The sequence below is a fragment of the Bombina bombina genome, chromosome 3 (assembly GCF_027579735.1).
Source record: "Bombina bombina isolate aBomBom1 chromosome 3, aBomBom1.pri, whole genome shotgun sequence".
Taxonomy (NCBI): Eukaryota; Metazoa; Chordata; class Amphibia; order Anura; family Bombinatoridae; genus Bombina; species Bombina bombina.
In genome coordinates this window covers 973,451,025-973,477,287 of record NC_069501.1, presented here as the reverse complement: position 1 = coordinate 973,477,287, position 26,263 = coordinate 973,451,025, and the positions used below count along the sequence as shown (strand labels likewise).

Below are 26,263 nucleotides of genomic sequence, written 5' to 3'. Positions count from 1 at the left end.
AAAAAATGTTAAAAGTTACCCATCTAGGGCTAGATTACAAGTGGCGCACTAAAGCTAGCGTGGTAAATGATAAGCAATAATGCAACCGAGCTAACTTGTGCGCATTACAAGTCGAATGTAAATGGGTGCGCTTTAGCGCAAACAAAATTTGCGATCGTTGGGTTAGTGCGAGTGAAGACCTTGTAAAGTATAAGGGGTACAATTAAAGTTGCAGCAAGCACGGCATAAGTACATTAAATAAAGTGTTACAGTCATCTATACACTATCTTATACAAATTATTAATTTCAATATTTTTAAAAAAGTATTAAAAGATTTGGTATATGACAAGGTGTTTGACTGGAAAGGGCTATTATGTATATTAATATATATATATATATATATATATATATATGTCTAAATATGTGTATATATATATGTATGAATACATATTATACACACACACACAATATATACACATATACATATAATACACTTTGGAGCCCTTCCCAGACAAATACCCTTATCATGAAAATTAATCATTTATTCAATCGGAATTATAAAAAAGAAAATTTTCTCCTATGTGAAGAACATTGGAATGTGAAATATTCATAACTACCTTTGGCTTTAGCACAGTTAGTCTAACGCGATGTCGGGTAAGTGCGCGATCAATAAGTGTTCATTTGTTTTTTTTAAAAGCACACTTCATTGAAGTATATGGAGGGAAGAAGTTAATGTGGTCGCTATATTCGTATATAAGTCCCAAAGTTAGTGTTCATCAGGTTTCGATAGCTCGCTCGCTAACTTTTTATTCTTAACTTGTAATATGCACGTTAAAAGTTTTCTTCCAGTGGTGTAAGCTCGCAATCTAAATAAATATTTAGCGCACCACTTGTAATCTGGCCCCGAATAGGCAGGACTTTACCTATGTATTTAACAAGTTGTGAGGTTTAAACGCATATGCTCTATGATTCAAAACATATAATTTGTTCATTAATAAATAATATGTAAACTGGTATCTTTGAACAGCAGTATGTTAATAAGTGATATCTATGAGATTTCAGGTTCACAAACCCATTTGCTACCAATCTTTACTCTAGATAGCAAATGCAACCCCGTATATGAGATCCAAGCATGCAGCATTTATACAGCCTTTTTTGACTTGCAAGTTTATTGAAAACTAAGGATACTGTACCCAGTACACAGAGTAGATCATTCACTGTAAGCAGAAAGTCTGTGACAACTAGACAGCGGTGTGACACAATAAAGTATTCACTGTTGGGCCATAAAAAAATCATTTTGAGCAGGTATTAGCTCACAGTATGGCTGACGATGTGAGCAGCTTCAATGACGTTGTGGACTGGACGTCGAACCCTTGTGTCAGTGACGGGAACTTGCAACGGAAGCTTCTGCTGCAACATGCTTTGGTTGTTTAGTATCAGCAGAGAGTTATCCTGAGACAGGACCTCATCACTCACAGAGATGCCATCCAAATATTGCTTCAGCAAAATGCGCAACCTCTTATTGTCTTCAGCCAGAACAACTTTCTCACGGTCCAAAGCCCAGCGTTCAAGCAGTACCTTGTTGTATCTCTTCCAGAAGAGGTCCAGGGCTGTGTAATCATTCATTAGCTACAATAGACAGAAATAAAACACTTTACAATGCTATTATTTGTTACTGATTCATTTTTAACCCATTAGCTGTCAAATAAGCTTGCAATGCAACTGATATCTAGAAAGACAAAATGCAGATAAAAACCACAGGACCATCAAATTGGCCCCTATTGCCTATAAAGTGTAAGCTTAATCAGTACATAGGATAGCCTTAAGTTTATCTCAGACATTTTTGAAGTTGCACATGCTGTATATCTTTACCAATGTAATGGAAGCTTATTCAATTAATCAACCACCCTTTCTTACTACTGAACCTATTACCCTTCAACTTGAGATTATGACCCCATACTCTGGTTTTGCTCTTTTTGTGAAACATACTTTCAGTTACATGCACTGTGTTGTAGCTCTACATGGTAAGAAAGGGTTAAACACCTATAACGTAACTTTGTAAGTTTATATTTAATAAAGAAGTCAGCAGTATTCATACTCTGTAGTTATACAAGTGCAAGATATAACATTTGAAAAGATATTAAAGGGACATCATAACATGCTGGCAAGTCACATCATTCATACTATAGGAGAAAGGTAATAATAAAAAAGACTTGACTGATGTTGATGAGTAGTAGAATTTAAAGAAAGGGGAACTGAGTATGCAACAGTCTTTCAGCAGCAGCCATAGGTAGAATATGATGTATCTATGTCTAACCTGAGAATAACTTAAAGGGACATTGTACTCAGTTTTTCCCATCTTCAAGAGAATATTTAAAAAAGTATTACCGTGTTTGTTTTTAAATGTATGCTTCTGTGCTAAATAAAGTGTAGCAGCTGTTCCTATCAGCCAGTGAGCAACAGACACCTAGCTAATAACATGCACTTTCTGTTTATTTTCAATTTAAACAGCTTTTACTTTTGTTCTTGCAAAATAAATAAATAAATAAATAAATAAATAAATAAATAACTAACATGTTTACTGTTTTTTTCCCTTCATATACACTAAAAAACAATTCTGAGTATTGTGTCCCTTAAAGCTCCATAAAATGTGCAAAGTTAAAAACAAAAAAATGCTAAGGGGTTGATTTGTTAAGCAGCGGATGCGGCATCGAAACCCCATTGTTTCAGGTCCGCCTGAAACAGAAGTTAAGAAGCAGCTGGATGATTGACGGCCCCTGCTAGCGGCCAATGAGCAGGGGGTGGCATTGCACAAGCATTTCACCAGAAATGCTTGTGCAATGTTAAATGCCGACAGCATTTAGCGAGGTCAAGTGGACATGATTCGCTACAGCAAATCATGTCCGCTCAACCATTAATAAATCTGCCCCCCCCCCCTTTCTTGCAATTTAATTCTGAAAACTGCTCCCAGAAAGGCTAAAGTGAATTCTGGAGGATACCCTTATATTGTAACATTTTACACAGCTATGAGGCAGAGACAATAAAGTGTGTTGCACCTATGCTTTTATAAACAGATTTTCCGTTGTGAGGCCAGTTACTGTCTATGAATAAAGCAGTGGGAGCTCTGCTTATCAGTCAGTAAGCCATTTGTATATAGATCCTAGCACTTTATCAGCCAGTAAGCCATTTGTATATAGATCCTAGCACTTTATCAGCCAGTAACCCATTTGTATATAGATCCTAGCACTTTATCAGCCAGTAAGCCATTTGTATATAGATCCTAGCATTTTATCAGCCAATAACCCATTTGTATATAGATCCTAGCACTTTATCAGCCAGTAACCCATTTGTATATAGATCCTAGCACTTTATCAGCCAGTAAGCCATTTGTATATAGATCCTAGCACTTTATCAGCCAGTAACCCATTTGTATATAGATCCTAGCACTTTATCAGCCAGTAACCCATTTGTATATAGATCCTAGCACTGTATCAGCCAGTAAGCCATTTGTATATAGATCCTAGCACTTTATCAGCCAGTAAGCCATTTGTATATAGATCCTAGCACTTTATCAGCCAGTAACCCATTTGTATATAGATCCTAGCACTTTATCAGCCAGTAAGCCATTTGTATATAGATCCTAGCACTTTATCAGCCAGTAACCCATTTGTACATAGATCCTAGCACTTTATCAGTCAGTAAGCCATTTGTATATAGATCCTAGCACTTTATCAGCCAGTAACCCATTTGTATATAGATCCTAGCACCTTTAAAATAAAGCTTAGTTACTTTCATTGCTTGATCAGTGCAGGAGCTCATTTCTATTTGTCACTAATTGACCACTGTGAATGACATGAGTATAATATACTAATACATTTCAAAAGGGTGTGTCCCTGTACTGCAAAACATTGTGCATTATGTTGATAGTTGATATATACTATGTATATATAAGAAAAAATATTATAGTGTTCCTTTAAAGTTATACTGAGGCACCGATTAATGTTCTTACAGTTTATATCATTCTCCTTTAACTCAGCATGTTAATTTCATTAATTACCGAAATAGGACAAAGGGGTCAATTTATCAAGCTCCGTACGGAGCTTGATGCCCCATGTTTCTAAAGACCGCTGCTTCATAACTTGACCGCCTGCTCTGAGGTGGCGGACAGAAATCAACCCAATCAAATACGATCTGGTTGATTGACACCCCCTGCTGCAGGGAGCGGCATTGCACCAGCAGTTCACATGAACTGCTTGTGCAATGATAAATGCTGACAGCGTATGCTGTCGGCATTTATCAATGTGGGGCGGACATGATACGCTACATCGTATCATGTCCGCCCGCACGTTAATAAATTGACCCCAAAGAGTGCTGTGAAAAACATGCCTGAACAACAAGTGTTTAGTTTTATAACACGGAATGATTGTAAACTGCTCCCGTTACTATTATGTGTACAGATCACACCTTAGGCTAAGGAGTGCGGTTTCTATCCATACTCACCAGTGCCAGCTGCTCGGAAGGTTTTTCCATGGTGGCTCTTTCTACCTCTTCTTTTTCTTCCGCGCTGAGAGAAGAAGTATAGAAAGGCAACACCTTCTCCTCCTCAGTCTCCAATTTGCGACACATCTCTGCCAGGCGAAGAATGTGATCACCCTGGATCCAGGAAAACACAAAATAATTAGCGAATATGATGTAAGAAAGAAAAAAAAGGTAAGACACATATCATAGGGAATGTCACTTAAAGTGCAATTATAGTCAAAAAATCACATGCGCTTATTCATTAGAGCATGTCATTTTAAGACTAGCGACCCTGCACCTCTGTGTGTTTAACCACTGCAAAGGGGTTAAACACATAGTAGAAGTAGCAATCAGGACCCACAGCGCACTCTTGGTTCAGAGCAGAAACTGCAGCAGATCAACTCAGCATTGTTAGTTACACAGATGGATTTTGTGACTAGTGCTTCCGGTTGGCTCAGTGTCATTTTCTGTTTAGGACCAGCAGTGCTCTGTAGGTCCTGAATGATACTTCTACACATAGAGGTGCAGGGTCGCTAGTCTTAAAATTGCATGCTCTAATATATATGCATAAAAAGTTAAATTATTAATCTTAATGCAAAGAGGTAAAGCAAGCAGCTATTGAACTATTGAACGTCAGCCAATACTGTCAGTGTATTTTTCCCAGTAATCACAATCCTAAAATGCTCCTGGCATTAATAACCCTGAAGCAAAAATATTTACAACACTAAGGACTAAATTATAAGTGGTGCGCTTACTGTTGCGCACAAGAAATAAGGGGTTAATCGTGGCTCTTGGCGTTCATTGGAAGTAGAGCACTTATTACGAGTTGAAAGTAAATGCGTTTGCTTGAGCACAATTAAATTTAACGCATGTTGAGTTAGCACTTCAGAGCTCTGGATAACTGTTACATGGGACAAAAAAGTTGCACAAATCACATAAAAAATACATTTAAAAGTACAGTTACACATTGTATAACACTGTCTGAAAAACGGAACATGAAAAGTAGAAAAACCTAACACCCTTACTCATGCGCAAAGCTGATCGCATTTACTCAAGTGCGCTAAACCGACATGAAATATTTTACATTGTTTTTCACATAGCAGAATATGTTCAATTTATGCTTAAATACATATTTCTATATAGAAAAGAAAAAAATTGTGTTTCATGTCCTTTTAAGATAGTACTGGCTCTTGGGAGCCTGAGAAATTCGTTATGTATTATAAAGGCCCAAGTGTTTATTAATGGCAATATGATGTTTTATAGTGATTGGTTTAAAGTGAAATGGTGAGTAAGAGAATGGCTGCTTGAGAGGAAAGCTCCGTGCAGGATAACCGGTCTGAAGGCAAGGATAAGGAGTCAGAGGCGCAAAATATAAAGAATATGTAACCGCAAGAGTCGCGGCACCCGTGGGCAACTACCTGTAAGCTCCGGTTCACATATATCCCAGTCAGGGAGCGGAGTCTCAGAGGAGGTCATACAGAGACGGCCGGGCGCCATTGCCGCAACCCACGTGGCAGCATCTGATGGAGTGGCGGCCGCAATGAAAGGAGAGCCCCAAAGTTAAGGTTGGTTGAAAGTGAGCAAACGGCTACAGAGGGGCCAATTGATTGTGTGAGAAGGGCAAATAAACCGCAGAAGGCGGTGGGAAGATAGTGACAGAGGGGGCACCGGTTGCAGCTCCTAAGCTACGGCACACAGAACAGACATTAACGGCTCAGTCACTTTACATCTGCCTGGCAGGGAGGTCTGCAATCTTGAATTTAGAAATGTGATGGGGATGTGAGGAATGAGCACAGCAGTAGAGGGGAGACAGTGAACTTTATTGCGGATCCAGTATGCTGCAGCTCCTTTAGCAGAACTTTTGAGACCATAGTGGTTAAATTGGACTAGCCCTGCCCCAGGAGAGCTATGAGACGTTCAATCCAGGAGATTTTATGAGGAGCTCCACAAGGAAGGTTTTGGGGAAATCTCTTTATAATTTCAAGAGCTGCAATGAAAGTGGTGGAGGCCAGGAAAAATTAAAATAAATACAGAGGCCTGCATTTGCTGGTCAATGTGAAACAGCACAATTTAAATAAGCAGAAACTTCCCTCTGCCTATCATAAGTGACGCCCCAGACATGCAGACATAACCTATATATTAAAGGGGCTTACCTACACTATACTTGTTCCCCTTGGTTCTGCTGGGAGGAGGAGAGGGGAGAAGCACAGGCAATACTGTGAGCAGATAGACCACCCACCCACTATCTACATACCAGTGATACACTACAATGGCAGCTAGAAAGAACACTAAGGCGACCCCACTGAATAAACACTCGGCATCCAGTCTCTTTTTTAAACCTACAAGGGGGGATAAATCCTCTGACATCCAAGCACAACAATCTGATGAAGAGAGAGATTTGGATGACCAATCTATAGAAGGAGCAGGGGTTGCAAGGCCTATAACAATAGCTGATCTAGACCACCTGGTCTCAAAGCAGGATATCAATGCTAATTTTGAAAAGCTCCTGGAAAAGATGGAAAGTTTACAAAATTCTGTCACCAACAGTATAGCAGACCTGAAGCAGGAAGTGGTAGAGTTGGGATCAAGAGTAAACACCCTGGAAGAGAGTGGGGATTCTATGGTGGAAGGCCTAAATGAAGTAACAGAAAGAGTCACCGCCCAGCAAGCGGACATAGAAGATATATACGACAAGCTGGAAGATCTAGAAAATCGCAGTCGCAGGTCTAATTTGCGATTAAAAGGAGTCCCAGAATCAATTGGTCCTAAGGAACTGAATTCATATCTACTTAACCTGTTCCGGGCCATTACCGGTTCCGTTGGAGAAGAGAAATTTCAGATGGAAAGGGCACACCGGGCACTCAGACCTAAACCTAGGGGGGAAGAACCTCCCAGAGATGTCATTATAAAGATGCTACGTTTTCAAGAAAAGGAGGAAATTCTTGCGGCGGCAAGGAAGAATCCCACATTCAAATATCAAGGCAATGTCATCCAGTTCTTTCAGGACCTTTGCTTAAGGACATTACAGAGAAGAAGCTCTCTCCGGCCTCTAACTTCTTTACTAAGGAAAAACCAGGTCCCTTATAGATGGGGATTCCCTTTTGCCCTCCACATTACGTGGGAAAATAAGACATTTTTCATTAAAGATCCCCAAGAGATTTCAGAAGCATGCCGCAGAATGAAGATGGAGCCTCCGGCTCTGGTTCAACAGGGGGAATCCTCAACACAGCTTACTCAAGGAGGCAGAATCCGGCAGAAGCAATGGACCAAGATACCGGAGAAGAAGCGAAAGACTTGACATTCATAGGTTGCATTGGTAATCTCTGAGGTTAAGAATTGTTTCTTCCCTTTTTGGGTATACCCCAAGTGAGGGGGGGAGAAATCTCTGGGACTGTCCAAAGAACATTATGAGACTGGATAATGGACAGATGAGTATAACATTGCTGTGTTTGTTTCCTGCTCTTCCCTTTTTTGTTTTTTTCTTCCTTCTCTCTTCTTTCTTTCATTTTGTTACCTTGCGTGGGAAAGTTTATGACTTACTGTTGGAGGGTTGGGGGATGAGTGTCCTTAGGGGCCCTGAATATGGAGCCAAAAAATGACAAACACGAAGTAATGTCACATAGCATTTACAGTTAATGTTAAAATGGAGCGGTCTTTAGGATCATAGTTGAGAGGGTTTGAATTATTTTTTAAACATTTAGCTGCCCCAGGTAAGGCAAAGTGAGAGGTGGATAGTGCAAGACCTCTTCTTACTTTGGTTTGTTTTATCACATTCCGGTTTTCTATCTTGCCATAATAACTAAAATATTTATATAACTGCACTTAATTTCATGATGTGGTGGAGTCCTAATTGGACCAAAAATGTTTATGTTCATGTTTTTGTTTTTCATTGTTTTTTAATGTGTTTTTTTTTTCTCAACCAGGTGTTTCCTTATGGGTATCTAAGGGTAAAACGAGAAAGGAAGAGAAGGGTGAAGGTGAAACAGGTGAAGGTGGTTGGGAGGGTAGGAGGGGTCCTTTATCACACAGGGAGGCCCTGGAGATTAATAGTTATATGGGGAATAGGGATAAGCAAACAGGATAATATCGATGTCGCATAACTTGAGATTAATATCCCACAATGTGAGGGGGCTTAACACAGACATTAAAAGACGCACGGCCATGACACACTATTTAAAACTAAAACCAAACATCATATTCCTTCAAGAGACTCACTTCATCCCCCAGACAATCCCAAAATACTGGTCTCATCAATACCCCCAACACTTTCACTCCACAACGGACTCAAAGAAAAGGGGGGTAACAATCTTACTACATAAATCACTAGATTTCATACTCGAAAAGGTCACTAGGGACAGGGAAGGCAGATATGTGATCGTTCAGGGTACAATTCAGAACTCCAAAATCACTTTGTGTAACATCTACGCACCTAATGAAACACAGAATGCCTTTTTCCGGCAGATATCACACCATCTCACTCAATGGTCGCGGGATAGAATTCTTTTAGCCGGGGATTTTAATGTTTCCATGGTCCCCTATTCGGGTGGGGGCTCATCAGGGACGACGAGTAAACAACATAGACACAACGCCATTGTTAAGTCCATTAGGGAATCGCTAGAAGCACACAATCTCATAGACTCTTGGACGGCGGTGGGTAACTCCAAGCATGACTATACATATTACTCGCCGGCACACCAAACGTATTCCACCTTAGATTATATTTACGTGAGCCAAATATTGACCCCTAATTTAGTTGCATCAAGCACACAGCCGTGTGTTTGGTCAGATCATTCTTTGGTGATCCTAGACCTCTCGGGCCTACTAAACTTTTCACGACAAAGATCGTGGTCATACCACCCCACACTCCTTAGGAACCCAGAGATACATGAGAGAATACTCAAAGCACTGAAGGAATACTGGCTACTTAATGTGGGATCCACTAGTAATCCATTGGTCGCATGGGCAGCACACAAACCTTACTTAAGGGGTCTACTCATTAAAGAGAAATCGATTCTGACAAAAAAAATCTACACTTTTAGTGAATACCATTCAGGGAGAGGTTGAGACTTTGGAGAAAGAGCATAGACGCACTCTATCAGCAAAGGTGTATAGGACCCTTCAATCTAAAAGACAGGAGTTGTCTAAGATATTAAATGAATTTTCCATCCGAGCGGCCTTGAAGCTGAAAGCACATTACTATATCTATGCGAATAAGCCGGATAAGTATTTGGCATTTAAATTAAGGGAAAGAACTAAATTCTTTGCTATACCCTCTATACAGAGGCTTAACGGAACTCCCACTTCTGACCCCCAGGAGATAACTGAAACTTTTGCCCAATATTATGAGGACTTGTATGATGGGAAAAAGGTACCTTCAGGGGACCTATCTACACAGACAGATGACTTTTTGCGGCAAGCGAATTTACAGACAATTCAGGACTCAGACCTGACACAACTTAATGCTAAAATTTCGGCCATAGAAATACTATCGGTAATCAAAAACCTAAAGTCAGGGAAAGCTGCGGGCCCAGATGGTTTCATAGGGGAATATTACAAACTTTTTGGGAAAGAACTGTTACCCCACTTACTAACATTCTGTAATGGGATCCTGGAAGGGGGGGAGATACCTAAGGAAATGCTCCAAGCTAAGATTGTGGTTATACCCAAAATAGGGAAGAATTTGAAATTTTGCAAAAACTACAGACCTATTTCACTAATAAATACGGATCTTAAGATCTTCACTAAAATTATTGCAAACAGACTGAAATTGATTATTCCCTCTTTAGTCCATCAAGATCAAGTAGGGTTTGTTACGGAACGGGAGGCCCCGGACAATGTGAGGAGAACCGTATCCCTAGTGGATTATCTAGCAAACACCAAGACGCCAGCCTTATTACTATCACTTGACGCAGAAAAAGCATTTGATAGGGTGGATTGGAACTTTATGTTTAGGGTACTGGATAAACTTGGTTTTAAAGGAGGTTTTATAAAGGCCCTCCAGTCTATATACTCAAAGCCTACGGCAGTGGTGGGGGCGGCGGGATACGTCTCGAGATCAATTGACATCATGAATGGCACTCGTCAGGGGTGCCCGCTGTCTCCACTACTGTTTGCCATATGCATCGAACCACTGGCAGCATTCATTAGACAATCGACGGAGGTGGCGGGGGTGCGGTTGGCGGGGAGGGAATATAAGCTATCGTTGTTCGCGGACGATGTCCTACTGACACTGACTAGGCCACTGATCTCACTACCCCACCTATATAACATTTTGAGACAATTTTCAGAGATTTCGGGGTATAAGGTTAATTTGGAAAAGTGCGAGGCCCTGCCGATTGCCCTCCCCCCCCATACAAAAAAAACAGTGGAATTAAATTTTAATATTACTTGGGCAAAGGTACATATAACTTATTTGGGAGTGAAGCTAAATGGTAATTTTTCAGACCTGTACAAACTGAACTATATACCCCTCTATAAAGCTATCAGGAAAGACCTCGATAACTGGAAGAAAGGCAGGTTCTCGTGGTATGGGAAACTGTCGGCTATAAAAATGAATGTCCTACCTAGGATCATGTATCTATTTAGGGCTTTGCCAATCGCAGTACCCTTAGCGGATTTACAAGCCTTACAGGCGGACTTATTCCGCTTCTTGAGAGGGGATGGGAAAGCAAGAATAGCAGCACAGGTGTTAAAACAACACAGACAAGTTGGAGGAGTGGGAGTTCCGAATCTGGTAGAGTACTATCATGCATCTAGGCTGGCACAATCTATCATCTTAGAGAAAAACTTAAAAGACATTGCATGGCCACGTATAGAGGCGGATATTGCTGGGTGTGACAATCCAGCTGAGATACTGTGGGATCCCACATTGAAAACCAAAACACTTACATACAGATCCCCGGTTACGGGAGAGACAATACACTTATGGCAGAAGCTAACTAATGCTCTGGGACTGTACCCTCCCCATTCCTTACTGATGCCCTTGAAATTTTTGTTGCCCAGGGACCTTAGGAAGATAGTGGGGAAATGGGAAAACAAGGGATTATACAGGGTGGCGGATTTTGTAGATAACAACAGAATACTAACATTTAATCAGCTTAAAGATAGAATTCAACCATACACACTGCATTGGTTTCTCTACCTGCAGATTTCGTCGGCTGTTACGAAGTATATGTCAGGGAGATCTAGCCAACCCTTGACCCTAATGGAAAAGATCTGTAGCACTCCCTCAAGAGGGAAACATGTGATCTCGCAGGTATATATATTACTCCAGAGGAGTAAAACTACATCTAAGTCTCCCCTGATGGAGAGATGGGAGAGAGATGTAGGAGAGATAAAGGAAAAGGGGGTTTGGGAGGGTATTCTTCTAGAAGCCGGTACAGGACTGTTGAGTGCAGATATGAAAGAAAACTGTTTGAAAGTAGCTTTCAGATGGTATCTTACACCCGAGCGGACAGCACACAATAACTTAGGAAATGCAGGGACTTGCTACAGAGGGTGCAGGGAAAGAGGGACATATAAGCACATGTGGTGGGACTGCACAAAAGTGCGACCACTGTGGGTGAGGCTATCGGAATTAGTTAGCAACATATTAGACGAAAACATTACTTTAACGATGACCCAAGCGCTTCTGAACGAAAAGGTAGAACCGTTCAACTCAGCGACTAATAAATTTATCAAAACCCTAAGTACATGTTTACGAATCTGCATAGCTAGACATTGGAAAGTGGGGGCACCTAGCTGGGGAGAAGTGGTAGAAAAAATAAAGGACACCTACGTGATGTCGGAGTTGGCAGCTTGGGCTCAGGGTTCTGTCGAGCAGTTCCAGAAGGTATGGTTTTACTGGGTATTGAGAAAGGATAACTACCTCTAGGGGGCAAGGGAGGGGGAAGCTGACCTCGAGGTTCACCTGACACCCATATATGCTTATACCTTTCTCGAGTTAATATATTTAGTACTCTTTAGATACAGGAATATAAAATCTACCTGATTCTAGTTTAAGATCTTGGAAACACCTGGGGGGGAAGAGGGAGGGGGGTCGTTAGTTGGTTTTAAGAGTTTTGAAGTTAATATTTTGTCTTAAGAGGTTGGACAACAATGGAGGAGCTGGTTTGATTTCTTTAAAAGATTGTCAGGATATGTACCCTGGTCATGTTTGTATACTCTGACTTCTCTATTTACACTTGATGTACTATGTATTGTGTCCAACAGAAAACTAATAAAAATTTATTTCAATTAAAGTGAAATGGTTTGTGATTGTAATATAAAAGGGCCAGATTACAAGTGGTGTGCTATTTAGCACTTTTAACTTGCACGGGTTAGAACGCGTATTACAAAACTTTGACAGCTTCATGAGCACTGGGCTTGGACAGGCTGCTTGTGTAATGGCTCTATTCCAACTTGATTTTGACAATTACATGAGTATTTTGTGTAGCTTTGTCCAAATATGATTCTTAACTAAAATATCAGATGAGAAGTCTCATGGTCCCTTTTTGAGCAATACCAATCAGTATTCATCTAGTGAGTGGCTTTGAGACATATAAATCACTACTCTTATGTTATTCAGAAACCTGGACTTTTATCGGATACCAGAGGAACTGATACATAGAATGTCATATATCAAATGAAAATACAATCCAACTTAAATATTTTCATTTTAATACACACGATGTGGGAGCCTTCAATGTTCAACCCCTATATAGTCTTTAATGTCTATTAAATACAGTAGAATTGAAAAATCAACAAATGAATAATAAAAAGACAATGCAAACGCATTTAATATGAATTTCAAATGAGTAGTAGATTTTTTGTTAACAAATTTCAAAGTTAGTTCCATTTTCCATCCCCTTGCATCATGTGACAGCCATCAGCCAATCACAAAATGTAAAATTCATATTCGTATATTCTGTGAATTTTATCACATATTCAGAAGGATCTGGTGCCTCAGAAAGTGTGCATATAAAAAATATTGTGCACATTTTGATCAAATTTAAGTAAAGGTAAAGTTTTCCGTTTTTTTACCTGTATTATATTAGTCATATGCTATATAGTATGATCGCTAACTTTTTTTAAATTATTTTAATATATCTTATTGTATTATAAACTAGTTGTATTTACCTACTCGGCCATTCTTTACTCCTCCCTCCATGAATTTCCTGGTTTTTCTCACTCTTACGTACAGAGCGGTCCCACTCGCTCTATACGTAGTTCAAAAGCGCGTTCTCGCTTGCCGATCAATTTGCGCATGCGCATACTTCACCGTATATTCAATTTGCGCATGCGTGACTTTAATACTGATAGACCAAAATACTATCGAAATTGCGCATGCGCTAAACTGGAGCGAGCTCGGCTTGGAAGGGAGAGGAAGTAATGCCAACGCATGCAAAGAACGTCAAGGAATGCTGTGACGTCAAATGATGGCCGCCTAACGGCCAGACTTACTATTGGCTGATGCAAGAACGTGACCGGACAGAAAAAAAAAAAAAGCGGGTTGTTTTTGAAACGATCAGAAATAGAGAGAAAACAGGTGATAACTAAATAAATATATCAAATTAAAAAAATTCATGAATTAAACTAACATTAATTTTTTTATTAGCGCCCCACTTAGTAATACCAGTGTACGATAATGTGCACTGGTATTACAAGTCAATCACAATTCGAATGCAAGCTTCCGGTCGCATTGCTAAGAGCCTCTTTCTGATGCCGTCACAGACAGCATCAGAACTTCGTGCAGCGAAGTGGGTAAGTAGCGCAGCCATGGGCAGCATTTTAAAATATATATTAATATATACAAATATATTTATGTGTTAATATGTGTATAAGCACATATTAACACATAAATATATAAGAATATAAACATATACATATATATTTACATTGCGATCTTTGAGAACACACAGTTCCCATAGACCGCAATGTAAAGGCACTTTTCAGAACAGTCCCACCAACTTTAGACTCCAAAAACTGCCTAGTACAGTTGTGTTTAATTTAAAAAAATGCTTCTTTTTTTTAAATAAAAAACTACAAAGCCCTCTATTTTGAGGGCATTTGGGGCACTTTTAGAAAACGAACTAGAGATCTAATCTAATTGCGGTAGCAATAACAAGCCACTTGTAATGGCTGGTTAATTATTGGGCTCCCGCAAACAGGCAAATCTGCCCGTTTGCGGGAGCACAATAATTTTGCGCTCCACTTGTAATCTAACCCTTAGTATTTAGTATTGTAGAAAAGTATGTATGAATTTGTAGCCCCAAGTGGAAAAAAGATGAAGATTTTGTAGGGCACAGCAAGGAGTGTAATAAATATAGTGCCAGGCAGGTAAAGTGTAACCTCCAATATGCCAAAAGCCAAGTGATAGCACCCTGGGCACATAATACACTGACAGTCACATTCCCTTTAACATTGGGGTCATTAAGCTTTTGAAATAGAAATATTACAGGGTTGATCACTTTGCAAAATATATATAATGGGCTGTGAAATAAGGGGTCACATTGGAGTTTTTGACAGTAGACTTTACTAATTCTAATTCAAAATAAATAAAATTCTAAAACAAATACACAGACACAAGAATGAGCCAGTATATAACTGCACTGAATAAGAACTAGTATAATATATATAGGACATGATTACCTTGTCAATTAGGCGTTTTAGTTCTTTCAAGGCAGCGTTGCTCTGCAAGGTCAGTGAGGTGAGACGGCTGTGTTCTCCAGTCCTGGCTTGGTTCATCTGACTCTTCAGTTTCTGAAATTGCTTGAGAATAACTTCTTTCTCCTCTCGCACCTGTTGGTTCTGCTGCCCACTTTCACGAGCATGTGCTGCGATCTTGCTCCTCAGCAAAGCTATTGACTCCTAGAGAGGTATGTTTTCATTATCTCAACAGTTCAACACAGAGGAGATCTAACACATGACTCCCAATACACTAGCAGCCTTTTATGATGATTTTGGAGCTATAGTGATCTAAGATAACAAATTATGTCTTCTTGTGATATTGGAAGCATGATCATTCTCAGGCAGATAATTATGTTACTTTTATTAATATTTGTGAAAAAAGATCACATACAGAGGGCGCCCTCTGTATGTGATCTTTTTTCACAGATTCATTTTTTTGGTTTCGTTGTTTATCCTTGAGGGGAGCAGCCGTGACGTTCACCGTGGATTGCACCACCTGGGAATATAACAATTGCAACTGAAGTTACACCTGACACTGGTCTGTTTGTCGGTCAACAATTTGGACTCAGATAAGAACTTTGTTGGTGTCTCTATCTGTGACACAAATATTGTGCCTCTTTCTCTTCAACTATACAGTATTAACCATATATATCTTGTAAACTTTGATATTATTGTACCTATTTCATATGATCACCATTTCTTTGTACTATTGCGTTCCCTAGAGTTGGACATGGCAGTATTACCAGCAGTTTTGTTTTATTAATATTTGTAACTATAGGAATCTAAAACAGCAAATTCACGTATTAGAGCTCATAATTAAATGTCTTATTGCTAAAAAAAAAAAAATCACAGCTCACGTTGTAAATATTTATCCTCACAGCAGAAGTTCTTGGTTTGAGCACAATTATTCCATTGACTGAAATGTGGTGCAGCAAAGAGGCAAAGAGGTTAGGGACACTTTATCATATGTATGTATTAAATGGCAAACAAATGTACAAACACCAGGCTTTAAACTCTCATTTAGCCAATAAAAAGGCAGAGAAAGTCTTGGTTTTAGTAGCATTTTGTTAGCAACATTTACATTGTTTTGCACTCCAGGGACACAGCCTTTGAAAAGCCTCTTAATTATTGTTTATCTTATCTTCTCCTTCGTGGCCAAATAGAGACATATATAAATGAGATTCTGTAATGATCAAGCAATCACTGTGTAGAATATTGCATGATCAGGGATCAGAATCCTACAAGATGCAACCCAGCCTCCTTGGATGCAGTAGAAAAACACAAATATAAAGGCAAAATCAATAATGAAAATGTTTTAACTATACACATATATAAATCATTACCTAATGATTATGGACAGTACAATCAAGCAAATGACCTTACCTGAATCTTGTTAATCTTTTTCATCTGCATGTCTATTTCCTGGGATGTTTTCTCATCTTTGGCTTTCAGGGCTTCAAAGGCAATCTTCTGGTCCTCTGTGGATTCAGTGTAGTTTTTCAGAGCTTGCTGAAACTGTTTCCACAGGTTTTCCACAGCTCCCTCCAACACGACACGTAGGGCATGTTTCTCCTCCAAGTTCTGAGACAAAAGAACACAGGGCAGATAAGAGAAAGATCTGCTGATCTAAAACGTTACTACCATAACAGACTCCAATATGTCTAAATCCTATTTGCAGAATATATAGGTTAAACACACAGAAGGAGTACCTCTTGGGACCCACAGAGCACTGCAGAACCTGAGAGGAAACCCCCACTGATCCATTTGCAGCGCTAGTCACACAATTCAACTGTGTTCATAGCGCTGCTGATGGGATCCGCAGCAGTTTTCTGTCCTGGGAGGTACTTTTACTGTGTGTTTAACCCCTTTGTGTGGCATAGTAGTGCAGGGTCAATAGTCTTAAAAGGACATGCTCTATTATGCCATATTATAAAAAAAATTACATATATAATATTTTTTCACTTTCTTTGTGCAACTTTTTGTTATTTCTGCAAGTTAAAGATTTTTTGTGAAGATACACAATCTGCTAAACAAAAACAACACGTGATTTGTGAAGGTCACTAAAAGTGATGTTTAAATTCAAGAAGAAAGTCTAAAAACTAGTATAGCACAAGGGGACAGAAATATATTGTTATATGAAAAATCTACAAAACATTGACAATCATCAAATCTAAAATTGAAATGTAATGTTAACTAAAATAAAAGTAAAACAAATATGTAAAATAATGAAACGGTAATGCTAGCACATTGATACCTTGTTTTTGACCTCATCTCTGGTGTTCTGGAAGTCCAGTTTGGCTTCGTTCTCACTTTCTAAGGTGTTCTGTTCCATAGCTAGCGTTACATTCTGAATATATGTATTTTCTGTCTCTTTCTGCTGCAAGATCATCTTTCTGGAAAAAACAGTTTGAACAAGGGGACTGTAATTCACTTTTCCCACTTTACATTTAACCCCCTTGTGCCAGAAAGGTCTATAGTGTTTAAGTGGTTAAGGTATAACTTACAACCATCACGCATTTCGTTTAGGTGAGGTTGCTGTTTGGCAGCTTTGTCCCTTGTGTCAAGTTTTTCTATAAATGTCTCAGTTTCACACACTAACCCCTGGGCTTCACTCAAATTGCTCATGACATGCCAGGCCTCGGCCCACTGAGATTTCACCCACAGCCCTCAAGGACTCCACCCCAGCGTCCTGATCCCAGATACTAGAAGGGAAACGTTGGGAGGTATGTTAAAGGGATACACTTTGTTATAGACCAGTTATGCACCATATCGAAACAGATTTTGTAGAGCTGCTCCAGGGTGACAAACTTTGAAGGGACAACAGACAGACCTGAGAATGGGATTTATGTAAATAATTGCTCCCAACTCTGCCTGGATCTCTCATTGCTTTCCTCACCCCATATTTTGTGTGTATGAAGAATCAAGCTATAGATTAAACAAATAAGAACATCTGTAAGGGAAATCATTTTAAAAACTGAGTGGTGTAACATTGTTTTGGGCCTAGGGGAGCATGAAACCTAAATATGCCCCTGGTGTTTACTAATAAATAAATCCCCTACCTCTCAGTCTCAAATTCCTGTTGCACAGCATCCAGTTCTTGCTGATATTCCTCCTCCAGTAAATTCAGTCGCTCCCTCTGCAGTTCCAGTAGACTATCAATATTTTGCAGATGGCTACGCAGTGCATGGCTGTACTGTTCTTCTGCCTCTTCAGTATCTTTTGCTAGGGACTATGAAACGCATATCATGAATATTACATATAAAATGTCTCTTAGATTTCAGCACAAATTTAATAGTAACGAAACACTAAAATGTTGTTAAGGAAAATAATAATGTAATAAAATAAAATGAACTTTATTTACAAAAGTTTATCAATCCATACCTTAAATGGACATGAAACCCAAAAAATGTAATTTATGATTTAGGTAGAATATACAATTTGAAACAACTTTCCAATTTACTTCTATTATCAAATTTGCTTCATTCTCTTAGTATCATTTGCTGAAGGATTAGCAATGCACTACTGATTTCTAACTCAACACATGGGTGAGCCAATGACAATCAGTATAAATATGCAGCCACCAATCAGCAGCTAGAACCTAGGTTCTTTGCTGCTCCTAAACTTTCCTAGATAAACCTTAGAGCAAAGGATAACAAGAAATGAAAGCAAATTAAATAATAGAAGTAAATTAAAAAGTTGTTTAAAATTGCATGCTCTTTCTGAAGCATACAATAAATAATGTGGGTTTCATGTCCCTTTAAAGTGATAGCAAATTTGTGCATTGTAGAACTAATAATTGAAACAAATGTTAGATTTTAGTATAAGGTTCATTGATAAACTCTTTCTTTTTATGTGCCAAACGAAAGTTATACATTAATCTGACATCCTTTTCTTCTCATACCTTCGTCCACCCTTCACAAGACTGCTTTTTTATGCAATTTGCATACAGCAGCCAATCAGATTGTGTGCCTTATGGCACTTGAAAGAAAAACAGTCTTGTGAAGGGCAAATGGAGATATGATAAGAAAAGGATGTCAGATTAATGTATAACTTTCAATTGGTGCATAAAAAGTAAGAGTTTATCAACGAACCTTATATTAAAATGTAACGTTTATTTCAATTATTAGTTCTACAATGCACAAATTTACTATCACTTTAAAAGAGGGAGTTCAAGGGTCCTTGTAATCAAACAATTTATATAATACGCATGAAAAAGTTTTTAAACATATTGAATATATTTTTGCCAGAAAAGTTTGTAGCAAAAAGCTGTTTTAATCTAAATGTATACTAATGCAGCAGTATATGTAGTGTACTTTGTAACAAAGCTCACTGGTTGGTAAAGATAATTCTTAATGCTCTATTGGTGGAGAGGGACACACCTTTGTAACATATACAAGAACAATTCCAGCAAGAGAGCTGGACAGGATACTAACCGGAAAAGCCGGTAGAGTGTTTTTCCGGTTAGTATCCTGTCCAGCTCTCTTGCTGGAATTGTTCTTGTATATGTTTCTCTCTGATACTCAGCACCTATACAGAATTACATAGTATAATTATATATTAGATTATATTCCATACATTCAATATAGTGTTCCCTCAAAGTAACAAGAGTGGTGCCATTACTCATCTCTCAAATTTTACACACCTTTGTAAGCCTGGCATAAAAATAATGGATTATTTAGCTGTAATCCATCTTAAAATGCTCTCTTTTATATTAAAAACATACTACAATGTCCGTTTAAACAATGCTGAATTGTTGAATGCTGTTGTTGCTGAATCTTACATATGTTCACTATTTGAACCAAATATTTATTTTTTTAATTAATTACACCACACCAAAACTATATTGTACTACTTATGCCATAACTACATTAAAGGCACATAAAAGTGAATTTAAATGTACAGTAGAGCATTTAAAATTCAATTAGAATGTTGTTCTGTTTTTTTGTTTTTTAAATATACTTGTATTTGCCAATAATACTTCCTAGAAAAGTGATCACTAGTTTTGATAATGTTTCTTCTGTGCACACAACTAAAAACACACTTGTAGGCGACAAAAACACAACCCAAAAACGTAAACCAGAAAAGTTAAGAATTTTAAATCCAATTTTATATCCCTTAAATTATAACTGAAAGCAAAATCCATAGCAATATTACCTGAATTTAAGCAGCTTACCTTAATGACACTGTCCTTACAGTCCACAACCCGTAGAAAGGTCTGGCTAAGGATCTTAATATCCTCTCGCAGTTCCTGGGCCTTTACTTCCCTAAGGACTGAGCGCCACTGCACGTTCAGCTTGTTCAAGTTAATACGGCTGCTCTGTTCCTCTTTGGCAAGTTTGTCCTAGGTGTGAAATCACAAAAATAATATACAACAAAATGAATGAGCAAACTAGCAAGAAGCCTGTATATCAAAGTGACATTATAGTAAAAGAATAAATAAATCAAATATATATAAATCTACTTCTATAAACAATAAATGTTGATTGATGGTCATGCAGAGTGTAAAACATTTCAAATGTGAACAGAATCATGTGAACAGAATTTAGGATACAATTATTTTTGCAATATAGATCTATTTGAAACCATTTTTGTAAAGTCATTGGTAATGTGAATGTGCACCCCCCTCTTGTGAATATTCTGAGTGCTCCCAGTGATATGTAACATGATGTCACAGCAGCTTAGAGCATTGCGAGACGGACATGCACATGCCCTACTGTCTGCTTTGCAAGTAAAGCAATATAATTTTAAAAAGCTGTGATAACATTTAAAGGGGCAAATTAAAATTAAACTTTCATAACTGAGATAGGACGTGCAATTTTAAACAACTTCCCAATTTACTGGTATCATCATATCATATTTGCATTGTTCTATTAGTATTCTTTGTTGAAAGCTAAACTTTGATAGACTCATATGCTAATTGATAAGCCCTTGAAGGCCACCTCTTATCTTAGTGCATTTTGACAGTTTTTACAGCTAGAAAGTGCTAGTTCATGTGTTCCATATAGATAACATTGTGCTCACTCCCGTGGAGTTACTTATCAGTCAGCACTGATTGGCTAAAATGCAAGTCTGTTAAATGAACTGTAATAAGGGGACAGTCTGCAGAGGCTTAGATAGAAGGTAAAAAGTATATTAATATAACTGTGTTGGTTATGGAGGAATGGGTAATAAAGGGATTATCTATATTTTTAAACAATAAAAATTCTGAAGTAGACTGTCCCGAAACCCAAATTTTTTCTTTCATGATTCAGATAGAGCATGCAATTTTGAAAAACTTTCTAATTTACTTCTATTATAACATTTCTTCATTCTGTTTCTATCTTTTGTTAAAAATCAGGGATGTATACTTGATGGCAGCAGCCATATGCAAGAATGTTATCCATTTGCAAGTGCTACCTAAGTATTTCTTCAACAACAACAAAATTATGATAAAGGGTGAATTATTTTATCACCTAACAAGAGGGAATATGTTTAAAATAAAAGAATATCTACCATGTAGATAAACCTTTGTAATTTACCTTATCAAGTGTCCTTATGGTCTTATTTATATTGGTGAGACCACCAGAGAGGCAAGAGAAATAATTAACAAACATAAGTGAAACATCAGATGTAAAAATAAAGAAGCCCCTGTCTCTTCACATTTTTGGAAGTAGGAGACAATATAAGTCAGCTTAGGTTTCAAATAATAGATAAAATGAGGGGATGATAGGCAACATCAGTTAAAATGAGATAAATGATTTAGATAAATTTTACATAAATTAGAAATATTATTACCAAAATGCCTTAATCGGGATTTTGATTGGTCTTGTTTATTTAACTTATTTAGTGAAATGTGATGTTGGTTTAGGTACTTGATAGTTGTAGTCTTGTGCAAATGCCATCTTTTAAATTGTACATATATGATTATTTTTTTTGAAGGATATAACATTTTAAGGTATTGCCATTATGTTTATTATATTATAGAAGAAATGTTGTGTGTAATATTTGAGATAATTACAGGATGGCTATGGCCCACTGTTATGCAAACAGCCTGATTTTAAAGTATATCTGCCCCAGTCTTGCAAGAAAATACACAGACCTTCATTTCAGCTGTCCCACTGATATACAAACAGCCTGATTTTAAAGTATATCTGCCCCAGTCTTGCAAGAAAATACCCAGACCTTCATTTCAGATGTCCCACTGCTAACTATGCAAACAGGTAGCCTCTGGAAGATAGTAATATTATTATATTTGACCTACCCTGTTATTTTCTGATGTGTGTATTGTTATATGTATTGGTTATTATTTTGTTTGTTATTTTTTTTTTTATTATTATTATTATTTTAAATGCATATTTTATCCCATTATGTCTGACCATTATGTTAAAAGTTAGTTTAACCAGCTAAGGCCCATATATCTTTTTTGTACTTTGTTTAATGGTTTTATTCTCCTACATGAATACCTCTGTCTTATCTCTGTAATTTTGAACTTTCCCTGTGTTTTTGCTTGAATGGCCCTTAGCTCAAATCTCCATAGATATACCCTCCCCATTCCTTTAAATTTTTTGCAGGCCAATCTGATGCTAATATATATCTCTCCTTCAGCCTGATTTTAAAGTATATCTGCCCCAGTCTTGCAAGAAAATACACAGACCTTCATTTCAGCTGTCCCACTGCTATGCAAACAGGTAGCCGCTGGAAGATAGTTTTTGTCGGATGCTCCACCACCCTGATTGACAAACTAATAAATGACACACATCCTGAAACTACAAATGTGGATCAGGCCCCACTAAATCAACCCAAATCCAACTCCACTACAACTGCCCTCCTAAAAGTTTGCAACAACATCCTAACTGGCATGGAACAAGGAGACCTAACTGGGGCTATTTTCCTTGATTTTGCAAATGCCTTTGACACAGTAGACCATGACATACTACTGCTCAAACTAAAAAACCCTGGTATTGCTGATCGTCTGTTAACCTGGTTTCGATCATATGTATCAGATCGATCACCATATCTCGCCATTTCTGACAGCGACTCCCTCCCTCTCCCAGTCACGTGTGGTGTTCCCCAAGGTTCCATTCTCGGCCCCCTACTATTCACATTATTTATAAATGATCTGCAAATTCTCAACTGTACACATGTACGCAGATGACACAATTCAGATCTGCCGCAGCTTGAAGCAGTGCTCCAAGACCAGTTCACAGAGGTAGAAAAGTGGATCTCAAAAAACAAACTCTTCCTAAACACTGACAAAACCATCACAATGATCTTTGAAACGGGACCTAAATTACGCAAATTACAAAATTTCCATCTACGCAAAATTGCATCTAAACTTTATCCAAAACTAGGTGCCCTGTACAGAAACAAATCCTGCCTCAGCCCTACAGTAAAGGAAAAGATTGTACAACAAATGCTGATGCCTATCATAGATTACAGGGACGTAATATATGCACCTGCACCGCAAACTCACCTTAATAAACTTAATACATTGTATAACTCGTTCTGCCGCTTTGTGATACAATGTAACTACAGGACCCACCATTGTGACATGTTAAAAAAACAAAAACTGGCTGTCGCTGGAATCCAGGCGCACCGTCCATCTTTCCTGCCTTGTGTTTAAGAGCCTTTCTGGGAAGCTCCCACCCTACCTGAGCAGAATGCTCTCCCCGGCTATTCCCACTTCCTATAATATCCGATCCAGCACATTATTTCGTTTTCCTCAATACAAAAATAAAGCAGCTCAATCCTCCTTTTCCTACAGAGCACCACAATTATGGAATGACCTCTCAGACACTTTCAAACTTTCCCCAAGCTAAATATCCTTTAAGAGATCTCTCTCTACATATCTCAAGACAGAATGCACCTGTCATGGTTGATTATATATTTCCTACCTGTTCTATGTTAAATGTTTGCATATATTGTGTATTATTATTGTTTTTGTATTTTATTGTACCCTATTGTATCAATGCAATGTTTTGTGCACCCAGGACATACTTGAAAACGAGAGAAATCTCAATGTATCCTTCCTGGTAACATATTTTATAAATAAATAAATAATTGTATGTGCATGTGGAATGATTTGATTGTAATAACTTGATTGTCCACATGATGGCGATATTATACAACAGGATGTGAATTTCAAATTTTTGTAAGGATATAAAAGGTAAAAATCAGTATGTATCCTTCTGACATGAATAAGGGGTCGATTTATCAAGTTGCGGCGGACAGGGGCGCATATACGTTATCGGAATTCAGCATTGCACACGAGCGCTATTTTGCGCTTGGGTGCAATCTCGCCCCCTGCCTGCACACAGCCAATCACGCGCGGGCAGGAGCTGTCAATCTCCCCGGTCGGACAATTGAAATTCGCCACCTAAGAGGTCTGATGCTTGTTAAATACGGACTGCAGGTTCTCTGGTGAGAATCGGCAGTCGTAAGGGGTGCGAAGCTTTGATAAATCGACCCCTAAGGGTCTAATGTAGATCTGAAACGTTGTTCACAAGCCTTATGACCCAGTTGTAACAATAAAGGTCCTTTTTAAAGTAAAGGAGGATGGAGCTGAATTTGTTATTCTATGTGTTTTGCTGTTGGATGTGGCAGGTTCAAAGCTTGTACGTGCTGTTTTCCTACTTGGGATTAAAGGGATATGAAACCCAAAATGTTTCTTTAATGATTTAGGTAGAACTTAAAATTTTAAAAAACTTTCCAGTTTACTTCTATTATCAAACGTGCTTCATTCTCTTGGTATCATTTGTTGAAGGATCAGCAATGCACTACTGGTTTCTAACTGAACACACGGGTGAGCCAATGACAATCAGTATATATATATATATATATATATGCAGCCACCAATCAGCAACAAGAACCTAGGTTCTTTGCTGCTCCTGAGCTTTTGAAATTAAACCTTTCAGCAAAGGATAGCAAGAGAAGGAAGCAAATTAACTACTAGACGTAAATTGGAAAGTTGTTAACAATTGTATGCTTTGTCTAAATCATTAATGTCTAATTATGACTTTATTGTCCCTTTAAGGTGATATGTAACATGATGTCACAGCAGCTTGGATCATTGTGAGAGGTAAAATGCACGTGACCTGCTGTCTGCTTTGCAAGTAGAAAATAGAACTAAAGGGACACTAAATCCAAATTTTGATTCAGATAGAACATGCAATTTTAAGCAACTTTCTAATTTACTCCTATTATCATTTTTTTCTTCGTTCCTTGCAATCTTTATTTTAAAAGCAGGAATGTAAACCTTAGGAGCCAGCCCAATATTAGTTTAGCACCCTGGATAGCACTTGCTTATTGGTGGCTACATTTGGCTAACCAATAAGCAAGTGTAACCCAGGTACTGAACCAAAAACGGGCCGGCTCCTAAGCTATACATTCCTGCTGTTTAAATAAAGATAGCAAGAGAACGAAGAAAAATTGATAATAGGAGTAAATTAGAATGTTGCTTAAAGAAAAAAAATAGGTTTAGTATCCCTTTAAACAAAGGTATAATAACATTTTAAAGGGATATCTAACCCAATATTTTAAATAGCAAAGTTGTGCATGTTTTTCAGCAAGATATTAGTTTCAGGAATATGTTTTATTGAATCTAGGCCGTTGTGCATTTGTTATAGTCACATTATTTTGTCACTGACATCTCTTGATTACCTTTAGGAACTGCATCAACATCTCTTCTTTCTTCTTACTGTGCTCTTCCTCAGACAGTATCTTCTGTTGCATAAAGAGCAGCCTTTCCTCTTCAGTCATACGACTCATCTTGCGAGACTTTTTCCCACCTTTCTTCGGCATGGCTGCTAAGGAAAAATCTTCAAAAGTTTTGATTTACAATTTATATGGCAGAATGTAAATTCCTTTCTTTACTATGTGTTTATTCTCTGCATAGAAGTTATGCACCCTGGCTCAGTACAATAGTACCACACCAGATAAGTATGAGGTCAGTTAGCCAATCAGAAGTAACATTATGTAAGTATTCTCCAATCACCAGCTGTATACTGAAACAGTGTATAGTAAGCAAGTTTGTTGTCCCAATTAAACAAAAAGTTTAGTTTACAAATGAACCACATAAATTACAAATGGCAACAATGAAATACACAAGTCAACAGAAACA

At 38.1% G+C, this 26,263-nt stretch overlaps 1 protein-coding gene across 1 annotated transcript; it reads right to left on the bottom strand.

Annotated features, from left to right (window-relative positions):
- Positions 1-1,130: 1,130 nt before the first annotated feature.
- On the bottom strand, positions 1,131-25,944 carry CCDC65 (coiled-coil domain containing 65). The gene is made up of 8 exons (XM_053704954.1): positions 25,804-25,944; positions 20,339-20,506; positions 18,225-18,394; positions 17,420-17,558; positions 16,549-16,746; positions 15,127-15,345; positions 4,480-4,632; positions 1,131-1,608 (listed from the first exon to the last, which is right to left on the bottom strand). The coding sequence occupies exons 1-8, from the start codon at positions 25,942-25,944 to the stop codon at positions 1,288-1,290; spliced, it is 1,509 nt and encodes a 502-aa protein (XP_053560929.1). The 3' UTR covers positions 1,131-1,287.
- Between the last annotated feature and the right edge of the window lie 319 nt (positions 25,945-26,263).

Excerpts from the sequence above, each read along its gene's own strand:
- CCDC65 (XM_053704954.1), bottom strand. The coding sequence starts at position 25,944 with ATGCCGAAGAAAGGTGGGAAAAAGTCTCGCAAGATGAGTCGTATGACT. Across the intron at positions 16,747-17,419 it reads GAGATGAGGTCAAAAACAAG|AACTTGGAGGAGAAACATGC; the intron begins GTATCAATGTGC and ends CTTTTGTCTCAG. Across the intron at positions 4,633-15,126 it reads TAAAACGCCTAATTGACAAG|GGTGATCACATTCTTCGCCT; the intron begins GTAATCATGTCC and ends TCCTGGATCCAG.